Source organism: Opisthocomus hoazin, chromosome 5, assembly GCF_030867145.1.
Source record: "Opisthocomus hoazin isolate bOpiHoa1 chromosome 5, bOpiHoa1.hap1, whole genome shotgun sequence".
Classification (NCBI taxonomy): Eukaryota; Metazoa; Chordata; class Aves; order Opisthocomiformes; family Opisthocomidae; genus Opisthocomus; species Opisthocomus hoazin.
The window spans coordinates 54222952-54234978 of record NC_134418.1 but is presented as its reverse complement, the minus strand read 5'-3'; the positions used below and the strand labels follow the sequence as shown (position 1 = coordinate 54234978).

Sequence of the window (12027 nt, the reverse complement as noted above, 5' to 3'; positions counted from 1 at the left end):
TTTTCTTGTTCTGCAAAATAATATTGTAAAATGGAAAAAAAATCTTTTAGCGATGTAAAAAATATCTTTAAAATTAAGGAGCATTTTGAGAAAAAATTCCTAAAATAAATTTAGGGCATTTGACAACTTCTGCTTTACAAGCTTTATTTTAAGGGAATGGTTCTCACAAATAGGAAGCATTGTCCTTGCACTAACATGGTACAATAAGGGTGCCCTCTATGGGTGACTGGGGCTAGAAACAACGCAAAAAGCATCTTTCCACAGTAATTCAGTCAGCTGGGAAACATGGCAATGTAACAGTGGCCAAGATGGCGGTGTGGTGACTGGTTTATTTAGCTCTGGAATTAGAGGTTGACAGCACACTTGACTGTCAGTATGTATGTATACAGGTGTGGCCTTAAAGATATAGGTGAAATGCTGTACACTGAGAGAGGAAATAACTCACAGAAAGCACTTGGCTCTCACTTGTGATGCTTTTTTTCACAAATTCCTACTGAAATCAAAAGAAGAAAAAGACCACTGGCATAGGGATATGCTGCATTGATTTAAAAACTGAGATGCTTTCTTGCTTTAACTGTTGTTTCCAGTTTTTCCTGTTTCCACAGGTCACAGCAGCACAGGGAACTAAACAAATATTGAGGAAAATATGAAGTACTTTTAAATGCTAGTGTGAGTTGATGCAGTGTAGTGCATGAAGCTGTAGCTTAGTATTTTTCCTTACCTGTAAGATCTCAAACTATCAGTGTGCTCTACATAAATAGCATGAATTTCCAGGATGAAATGGTTAGTTATTAACAAATTGCCTAATATCCAACTTTTTCTCTATCTTAAGTTCAACAATCATTCAAATTCATTGATTCTTTAACTTATCAATACAACATAATTTTCTCCAGTAATAGGCACACAAGCTGATTTTTCTTTTTCATTTTTTCTTGGTTCACCAAGGCAGAAGGTCTCATAAGCATGAACAAAGCCACAAAAATCATAAGATGACACCCCACATCCACAAAATAAGTAACTCTAAGTCAGATCCAGTGTGTGGCAAGAAAAGCTATAAAATGTGCACAAGAAAAATGGATGTGAACCTGAACTGGAAAAAGGAATTAAAAATTAAATGAAGGGCAGTTATCGATAGTTTGTGTGATTAAGGGTAGAATCTTATCTTAATTATAGACTCACAATCCCGAATTACTGCACTGTTTACAGGTAATTAAATCAATGAAGTGATTCAAGATGTGAACTTGTGTCACTGAGATCAAAATCTGGCCAGTCAAGAGAGAAGTTGTTTAGAACATGGTGTTGTCAAAAGGGAGAATCCAAATTCATTACTGAACTTGCGTGGTTGATGGTATTTGGGCACTTGTAACCTGAATCCATCACTATTGATCTTCCTTGGATTTCATAAAACTATTATTTTCCTAAGAACTATTTACTCCTGTATTTCAGCTCCTTACCCCTAAGTATTGCTTAAAAAAACAGAGGGCGTGGAGTTGTTTTCCTGGGAAAAGCATACTTTTTGGAAAAAAAACCAAACTACAAACAACACACAAAAGCTCTTAACTGGATATTGGCCCAAATGGTTTTCTCTCCAAACTTGATTTTCTCTCCAAAAGTTAGAAGATCTCCTCCCTAAGTGGACAAAATTTCAATGGCCGTGTGAAAGTTTTAGGAAGCTAATTATGGACAATTGAAAGCGGGGAGTAGGAATGGGAATACTTAGGTGACCTTAATTCCAGCTGTCACTATTACATGGCTGTAATGAAACTCTCCTGTCATTACGTGCCTTTGAAATTGGTTGCACTAGGCATAAGCATGAGACTTTAAATCCTGACGTTACCCCATGTGTTAGTCCTGTTAATTTCTTTTATCTGAAAAAACAGTCTTTTTAAGAACTACTGTACAAGGTCAGTTATTTCTCTTTTGCAGCCGACATCTCCAAGAAGCATCCAGCTGAGATCCTTATTTTAGTGCAAAGTCAGATATTGCTTACTCGCCTCCCAGCTTTAGCAGTCCAGTTAGTTTAAACTCTGTGAAGAGTCTGTGATACCATTTGCAGATGTACAGGATCACACTGCTATTGCCTGCTGTGACACATACTGTCTTTGCATACGTGTGGTTTCTGATGGGAAAAAATCTGATCTTCTGGTTTGCTGGAGGCCCATGGACCATTATACTCACTCTCCTTCAGGTCCATTTTCTTCACCTCGGGCAAACGCTAGCTGTAGGGCTGTCGCTGCTGTTAATAATTGGTATCTCTGCTTCTAAGCGGAATGTGATGCCCACATTCTGGTCTGGGACAGTGCCAGTTTCAGCTTTTCCTCTCCCTGTCTGTCTTTCTCCTCCTGCCCTCTCTCCCTCTAGTCTCTGGTAGGGTTCCCAACTAACCCTTCAGTTGAAACCTGGGCAGGAGATATGTCAGGTTCTCAAGGAAGCTGCTACTGGATTTGCATTATGGTCAGCTCTGGGGAGCTCAGCAGGTTGAGCTGTAAATTGGATGCAAATTGGCCAGCAAGTTGGGTGCTAGGTACAGAGTTAACACAACTGATTAGCAGTGATTCATATTGCACAATTGCCACAAAACTGGAGAGAGTCACTGAACCAGATGGTATGTTCCAATTAATATTTATGGTTAAAAAGCTTTAAAAATCTCTAATAATAGGCTTTACATCCTAAAAAGGTAGTGAGGCAAGAGGAAGAATGTAGTATGAGGAGAGCTGTTGAAGGACTAAACTGGCAGCAGGCAAAAGAGCAATAGTATTGAACAACAAGAGGATTTGTGCTCCCAAACCTACTGAATGCTTTTGAACATCCTACGCAAATAATTCAGTGGGTTCAGCAAATTTTCCAGAGGAAAGTTCTGTAAAACAAGATTTAAGATAACCTTTTTGATAAATCCTGTTACACTGCGTGCAGTGGCAGAGGGTGTGTGGTGAGAGAAAGTAAGGGCTGACGCAGCCAACATTGCTGGGTCACTTCCAGACCCAGCTCCCCATCTGGGCAAGCCCAGCTCATGTCAGCGCCACCCTACACGAGAGCAATGGGATCCCTCTTGCATGTGACCTACTTCCAGAGCTTGGGGTTTTTTGGGTCGCAGGGAGGCAGGGCATATTGGGGGACTCTGAAATCATGAAGATTTTAGTAGGTTGCTCACAGGCCTCGGAAGGCTGGCCATGGTGCAACATGAGAAAAAGAGGTTAATGGTGAGATCCAGAGTTACTCAAGACAGGATAGGAAAACAGGTCTTGTTCATCAAGGTGTAAAGCAACTTCTGTCTGCAAGGAACAAGGAAGAATTTCCTTTGTGGCTGGATTTGTACAGGTGGGAATGTTTTGCCATCTTATTGCATCTTTGGTACTAGCCACTATTAGTTACTCTATTGGCGTAGATGGACCAGTGTTCAGGAGTCCAGTTTGTCTTAGAAAATTATACTGTATGGAGAGAGGTTTTGTAAAAAGGAGAGAAGATATGAAATTAAATTTAGGATATAGCAGATGGCATTAAGCTAAACTAGCCAGCAAACATTAACTTAAAGAAAATCTTGTTTGAACAAATGCTAAAACAAAGGCTGTAAGGAAAACGCTGCTTACTTGAAAGGAGTAGGACTTTGCACTCGGTTAAGAATGGTTATGGACCTTGACTGCAGCAGCAGCTGTCACCATTGAGCAGTTGCTAGACAAGGGCCAGGAAAACAAGTGAAGATGCACTTAATCAGTGGTGAATTTAAGGGACCTGGTCATGACAGTGTCACTTCTGAGTGGCTGTAATCAAAACAAAATGCTTAAAATGAGTGTAGGTGCTTCTCCCAGGCAGGACCGGGTCCCACCTAGTGACCGGACGAAGTTCTAGTTGCTTTTGCTTCCAGGGTTGTGACTCAAGCTGAAAAGAAAGCTATAAGCAGGCTGGAGAGAAATGTTTACTGTTTGATATGGGTGTGAAAGTCTTCACCAGAAGACGAACAGTAAAAACATGACACAGAACATTAATGTTTGAAAGTTTTTGTCTGAAGGCATCTCGCTACATCTTTTTCTCTTACATAAACACCGTATGACTATAAAGATTACTGTTAATAAATCAGATTACCAAAATGATCATTGAAGGAAAGAGGAGATTTGTGACAGATTCACGCCTGTCAAACAAATTCATCAGCAGGTGAGAGGTAGGGGCCACAGCAGAGGTTTGGCCAGCATATCTTTCCAGATAAGAATCAGCAGATATTACAAAAGTAAAAAATATCAGATCAAGTTTGAAGGTGTTAAAGGCCCTACTAGGATCACTGGAAACAAAACAACTCTCCAGTTGTTTTTTTATCTATCGATGATAGATAAGGCAGCTATTAAGCAGGGGAACGTTAGTGACAGTAACAGGAAAAGTGGCTACTTTCTCATTCAGATATGAAATTGTGAAAGAGAATGGAAGTAACACAAATCCAATAATTTTGATATAAATTTAAATCATATGCTTACTGTTCTCTCCATAAAAGTAACTAACATCCCTTTTAGATTGACTTTTCTGAAAACAATGTCTGTTGCTGATAGTTCAGTTGCATTTGGACTCCTTAGATTCTTTTCGTAAAAGTACTGTGGGTAATTTTATTTTGTCAGATGCTACTGGAAATCTTTGCTGCAGTACACGGTGTTCCTTATCAGACTGTATGGAACATCTACGAATTGGTCCAGGGTGAGGAGAAAAGGAGAAAGCTGTACATGCTGGCGGTACAAAAAACACAATCACATGAGCTGTCAGGCTGTGGCAAAGATACACAAGAGAATGGGTGACAGAAGTAAGGATCCCTGTATCTGCTGCAGAAATGTAGGTGGAAAGTGTAGCAAAACCACTTACAATCTCTGAGATGTGACAGTACAGACAGCTTGAAAACACAACTGCCAGGAGGAGATAAAGGATTCAGGAATGTCGTATTGACTTAACCCTCACTTGCAAGGGACTGTGATTTCTTCCCCTCTTCAGTCCCAAGCTTAAAGTCAGTCTGCTTTCATTTTACTCTTTAGCAAAGCAGAAGCTTGAGGTGTACCTCAGCCCAGCTCAAGGCCTTCTTTTGTTTGCAAAGTACTCTCCAAAGAAGTCCCTGTCCCAAAGATCTCAAAAGTTTTGAAAGGCAGTGCAGCCAAAGACAGCACATGCCATTGCGTGCCACAAAGCTGGCAGTGCTGCTTAATCAATCACATGCTTCTGCTTACACAATCATCAGTGAAGCAGTTAACACTATGACAGAAACAATAAGTAAATGTTATCATTAACACCCCCCCCCCCCAAATAAAAAAAAACCCCAACCTTTTTGTCTGCTGAGGGCTAACACTTCCAGTAACTTGGGTGGAGGGTGGTAGGGGGTGGTGGGTGGTGGCAGAACAAGTTATACAAAAGAAACCACTTTATTCTTCATTTCTAACTGTATGCTTCATAAAATGCAGTGGTAGCAGCTGGCAATCTGTGAAGTGACAGGATAAAGCACATTCTGCATGTATACAGTAGCTTGTTGCAGCTGATTTTTTTTTCCCCCTAGAATTTTGTTTATTCCAAATGCTGAAGTAATTCCAGATAATGGCCAGTAACAGCAAACTAAGACATCAGCTCAATGCATTATCATTCAGAATTATTCTTTTTGTTTCCTCACTAATATATGCTTAATAAAATGTGCAGTTTTCGTCTTGAAATTATTCTGCTTCAGTATCACCGTGTAATGATGTGAGGCTTCATCTTATGACAACCAAGGCTGGAAAGAGGGGCTTTGTGTTCTTTGGGAGGAATCACCCCCAGATTTCATGCTTACATGCTTGTTTCTATATCTGAAAGATATCATCGTACTAGAAGTTTGAGAACCATTACTTTTTTCTTTCCTTTGGAAGACAGAAAATCTGGAGAACTGGCTAAATCAGACAGCCTTTATGGGCTAAAAACTACAAAAAGACAACTTGCATGATATTGTAAAGCATTTCTACGTAGCTTTTCTTGTAGTGCATTTGATGTTTACAGGATATGTTTGATTTGCTGGGTCTTGCTGATAGGAGGAACTGCATAGCTCGCTAGTGATTTTGCTATTTCTAAACACTTCAGTGATCATGAGCCATGCCTGGCAGAATTTCGTGCCGTGTTATATCACACTGTGCTGTCTCAGACTGATCACGCAATCTTGAGACAACATTCAGCCTAAAGAAGGATGTGGTTAAGCAGGCACCAGCAATGATGTCATTTGGGGATTGATTCCTTATGAGTCCCAGATTTCTGGTGAGAATTGCATGACAATTCCCCTAGCATGTGGCAAATAACAACAGTGTTTGGGGGATATAATTGGAAATCACTGTTAGTTTTGCTATAAATTTCTACAGGACCAAGGATAAGTGCTGTATCAGAAAGGACCCCTACAAGAGAGGCTCAGTGCAGAGCACAACATCCTGTATCCTTTCTGTAGGCCATCTTTAGGAGGCTGCGCTTTGCGCAGTGTGTTTCAAGGATATTTATGAAATTCCTTCATTATGCCTGGGAGTGGAAGGGACAGCACTACAGTGGCACACTGATGTAGTCATAGGATATTTAGAAAAACAAATTAACTTTTTATGACGTGCTTTAGGCCAAATGGGAAACTGTTAGGAAAAGTCTGTGAGAAATGTTATCTAGAGGCTGGGCTGGATTACGTTTCTAGGTTCTGTAAGATGTGAGTTTGTAATCGAATGCTGCTTTCTGATTTCTCATTCCAGCAATATGTCCATTTCCCTCCTTTTCTGTTGTTATCTTATATTTTTCTTTTTTCAACAGATCGACAAGACATTTTACAATTCCATTTTAAGGAAAAAATACATCAGTTCACGCTTAATCAGAGTGAGGTATGTGAGATTAAAATAAAAGCACACAGCAGAGAGAAAATGAAATGTACACCAAGCCCAGCTAGAGAGCCATTTGATCCAATTCAGTAAAGTGTATTTTATGTAAGACCGGAGCATAATCCCCAATTGAGCATAATCTTATTCTGAACCACGTCCTCCTTTGGATCTTGATGCAGGAGATAAACGTCATTCAGTCCAAATTCTATACAAGTTTGTGTTCAGATATTGAGCAAGCTTTAGCTAATAAAGCAGATATAACTTGAGCTATATAAAAATAAAAAGCATTTTCAAAACTATTTCCTTCACTATAATGCAGATGTCATTTTACTTCTAGTATTGCTGCTGTGCTGGGCTTGTCAAGTAAAACCTGAGCATGGCTGTGCTGCTTCTGAAGGTCGCACTTGTCGCTGTTGTGTCTCTAAGAACGGGCAGAAGTAGGTACCTAGGAAACAGTAGCAGCACAATAGACATGTATGATAACTACTTCTTGGTATGCTCCCTACCTCCAGCTATTTACCACCTGGGAGTTCCTGAAGTGGTTGTGGTTTGTTTAGCAGCCCCCAGTGGAATTAGTTTCCAAGGACTTGTCTTGTCTCCCCTGGACTCTTGAAATTTGTGCACCTCAATCCTTTAGTAAGGAGATACTTGTGAAGAGCCACCTTCTTTGGATCATTCAACGGCCCCTAGTTCTTGTACTGGAAAAGGTGATGAAAAGTTGATCTCTGTCCTTCCTCTTTATGCAAATAGTGGTATCAGACACTCCCATCATATATCCCTTTTCTCTCCTGTACCCCATGAGCTCTACTCTTTTTTTCAGTTGAAAGTCCCAGCCTGCTCAGCCATTCTTGGCAGGAACTGTTCCTTGTCACTTTGTCACCCTGCTCTGTTACTCTTTCAGGTCTGCTGTCTCTGCTTTTTTAGATGGAGGGGTCAGACCTGTGATTTGGATTATCACCGAGGAATATTTTTTTTCCTTTTTATTCTCTGTTCATTTGCCAATAATATCTAATGTTTGATTTGATTTTTTTGACTACTGTTGAGGGCTGAAAATGACCTTTTTATGGAACTGTCTATTGTAATACCAAGGTCTTGTTCCTGAGTGACAGTGCCTATCAATTTGCAAGTAAAACTTGAATGTCTTAATAATCATGTGCTAAAGCTGCAAGACTAATGATAGCAGCCTCAAGATCTTACTCTTGTGAATGTGTTTCTCCTTGTTCTTCTATAGTTTGTGACATCCTGCCTCCTGCTCTACCTTAGATTAATCCCCAGTTAGGCAAATCACACAAGTCATTATTTGAACGTAGCTTTAGGAATATTTTTCGACACTGACTAGAGTGCTTTAAGTGTAGACAAGGTGGTTTAAGGATCTGAGAGGCCAATCTGTAGGGAGAAGTAATATTTTTCATTACATCTTGTTCCCAAGGACAAACTGAGGTATTTGCTGTGATGTTTGCTGTGTTGGATGCAAGACTTGTATGCACCAAAGCTGGTTTCCTTTTTTCAGATATACAAGCTTTATGCCTGTAAGTGCTCAGACTGCAAGTTCTTTCAAGCAGGGTCATTTTTGTGAATTTGCTTGGAAAGTACTGTGCATATTTTTTGGCTCAGTATAAACAATGCATTAGTAATAATGCCCACTGCTTACTGAGAAAGACAAAACGAATCTTGACTAGGTGTCTTTGGCTCTGGACCTTTGTTGTATAGTGAATGATTCAAGGCAGGCTGTACTTACCTGAGGGTTTCGAGAGGTGTGGTGTGCTTGCAAGAGTTGATACGGTAATTCCAGTGTGGCACAGCACAGGAAGAGGAGTGGGGGGAGAGGTGAGGGAACACCTCAGAAATGCAGAGCAACACCCACAGTTGGATCAGATAATATCTGGAAAATAAATGGAGTGGCAATCATTCTGAAGTTGGCACAAAGGGAAAAAACAGCCTGTTGGGCCGTTCACATATAGCTACTCAGTCTCAATTATGAGATCCTTGAGGCAAGGAACGTGTTTTTCTGCTCAGCTATAAAACACACAGCATGCCTTGCTGTGCTCATAAAATATGGCTTTTTATTTGCCCTTCACTGGCGATAGCAGGAATGTCTGTTTCATTTGGGTGCATTCTCCTTTTGAAGACCATAGCCTGATTGCATGACTTCTGTATAAGCTACTTGCCTTCTATTTTAGATTTTCTTCTTTTTCCTTTATATAGTTACAAATTTCCAAGATAGTGAGATATAAATGGAAGATCTTCTCTTTTCCTTTCCTACCCGAATGATGCTGAAGTCAGAGCAACCTGCTTTTAGCTAGCCCCCTGTATGAAGCAACTGTGATTCCACCTGTTGTGGGCTGTGTCATTGGTTCTTGACTCAGGTAGGAGGAGGCACAGGAGAGAAGGTTCTCAGAGCACGCTCTTATCTTCCCCATGTAATAACCAAGGATAAGCCATCTGCAAGCACAGAGCAAGATTCACTATGCCAGATTAGATGCTTTGGTGTTTGTAGTCTAGCATTCAGCCTCTTGCAGTATCTGATGCTTTAAGGAAAAATAAATACTGCTACTGGGTGAGTTCAGTCTGTTAGAAGATTTTTCTTCCTTTTCTTTCCTCTGATCTTACATCAAAACTGGGCAATTTTGTGTCCCAGTGTGGGTGCTGCTTGCACTTTTCAGTGAGATGTTAAAGGCCCCTTTTGTTGTCCAGCTCTTGGACTGTGATAAGCAGACTGTCGATATGCTGCTGACTTTCATTTATTGTTGCCTAATGTGGGGTCATTAGTCACATACGCCTGAGAGATTGCAGTGGTGGAATTGGGTTGTGTGGTCTCTCCCCTTTGCTCAAGTACCTGTTTGATGATGATTGGAAATTTTTATTCTGTGTATGTACAGGGCCCTAGAAAGGTCTGTCTAGATAACATTAATCTTCAACCTGATGTTTCTGAAGTGCTGTGTATCCAGCTTTTCACTGCAATCAAATCAGTTCATTCACTCCTCCTCTTGTATCCCAAGCATGTAGCCAGTGACTGCGTTTTAGACTCCATTATAACATTGGTCTGGCCATTTGTTCACAGAAAGCATCATGCTTTCTTCTAGCCTAAGATGCGTTTGACCATTCAGCATTTACTTGGATTTCTTTCGGCAATTCCTTCTCTCAAAAATGTACCAAATATTCAAAAATGTGTCTAATCCTTTATGTTACATTGCCATTGCTAGAGGAGCTAAGATAAAAACTAAGAAATGCAGAAATGGGCTGAAGGTAACCAGACTGTTTCGTTGGTTTGTAGCCCAGATGCTGGTGGTGTGATGGCAGAGGCTTTGCTCACATTCCGGTTCTCCTCCACGGATTCTAGAGAAGCATTGCGAGAAAGAGTTGAAAGGATCTTACAGAGAGGCCTGAAAAAATACACAGGGCCCCTGCGAATAAATGTCAGATCTTCTACCGTATCAAGTAAGTATATTGCATCTCTCATAAAGCTAGTTCTCACCCTTTTCTGATTGACGGGACATGATTTTTCCCTTCTGATGATGGCTGTTACCAAGTCTGAATGACAGTCTTTCCTACTCATTAAGTTAAAACAAAAAATCAGCGGTAATGTATAAACCCCACCTAAGTCTTTTAAATGTGACTTAAATATGGATAAACAGGAGCAGTTGTTTTGTGGCCTCGCAGTACAGCCTTAGCCTCCCTCCAAACTGCAGTATCAACCTTCTGCTACTATTGAGGTAAAGAGTAGGAGCCTCACCACAGTGCTTTAGTACACAGCAACGCAAGTATGTTCCCTAGGTCTTTGCTTCTCTGAGGAGCCTGAAAGTGCAGAAACTATGCTTGGATGACAGTGAGGAAATAGCCAATGCAGTGAAAAAATAATATTTGGTGGGAGGATTGAAATCCGTGCAAATTCCCCAGGGGAAAGGGAAAGAAAGGGAAAATGTTCTTACCTATGTGTCTTCTCAGCTGGGGATCTAGCCCCTTCTTTGCAAAGCAGACCTGCTTCTGCAGGATGTAAGAATTAACTGCACTATGTTTTGGATTTAGTGAATTACCAGACACTGAAAGGTGGGTTTTCCTCCGCTTCTACACTTCTGATCTGTTAGAGAATTTTTGTACAGGCTTAGACTCTTGTCTCTGACTTGGCTTCGCTTATATACAGTCAGCATTTTTTCTGGGTGTCAGACTTTTCAAGAATGAGTTGCTAGTTGAAAGGAAGGGCAGATTCTTGCTCCATTTGTTTTTGCAGACCTTCCACTTTCTCGCAGCACAAGGGTGACAGTATAGCACATGGGTGGGTACTTGCTGCTTGCTTTTCCACACTAGACTACTTAAACCAGCAGAGATTTGCAGAGGCCGGATGGCTGTGTTGAAAGGACAAGGAGCCTGGGCCAGATTCCGTGCTGGATCGATCCAGACTTCCTCCCTTTCAGAAATGACCAGGAGCAACCTCTTGTACTGCCTCTTGGTGCTTGAACTGGGCAGTGAAACTCAAATATGAGCTGTCACATCCCCAATGTTTCTTGATGGGCCAACCAGTCTTCCCCATTGGAATGGCTCAGGATGATTGGTAACATCCCTTTGGGCAAAGAATCTCCATTTCTCTGTGGTGTTTTTTATATGCCAGTAGTGTCTGTTTAGCAGAGTGTACATGTAATTTCTCCCAGATAGAAACAGTGTGTGGGCATCAACTAGAGCGATTCAAAGAGGTTTTTCTGTTTTTTTTTTAAAGACAGCCAGGTTGTAATTTAGTGAATTCTGAAGCTTCAGTTTAATTTGGTGCCTTACAAAAAGAATAAGACTGGAAGGAGTATAAAAACACTTGTTAGAGAAGGAGTGTGATCTTCTCATAGAGTTATCTGATTAGCTGGTTTTATTCAGTCTGGTAAATATGCGAAGTGACTCAAAACTCTGTTTTAGTTGACCTTGAACTGCACTAGGGCTGCACTACTTGCTCGTTAAAAAAATTAGCTGGTATAATTGCGTCATAATGTTTTTGTTAAATATTTGATCTCAGTAAAAGATGGCATCTCTGTGTTACTTTGATAAAGTTGTATGATAAACTTCACGCTGCTTTTCTTGGCTCTCCCAGCCTAACCATAGAACACTGACTACATAGGTCTACTACTGGCTACAAGACTACCATTGTGCAACAGTTACACGTGACACAAAAGAACATAAACAATACCTTGCCATTTCTAGGAGATGGCAATAA

At 40.6% G+C, this 12027-nt stretch overlaps 1 protein-coding gene across 1 annotated transcript in view; it reads left to right on the top strand.

The window, feature by feature from the left end:
- The window catches only part of LOC104329210 (transmembrane protease serine 11E-like), a 41138-nt gene that overhangs the window by 15242 nt on the left and 13869 nt on the right, over positions 1 to 12027 (top strand). The window contains exons 4-5 of the mRNA XM_075420104.1: positions 6769 to 6836; positions 10108 to 10271. Of these exons, the coding sequence (XP_075276219.1) occupies positions 6769 to 6836; positions 10108 to 10271 (232 nt within the window). The remainder of the gene's footprint in view (positions 1 to 6768; positions 6837 to 10107; positions 10272 to 12027) is intronic.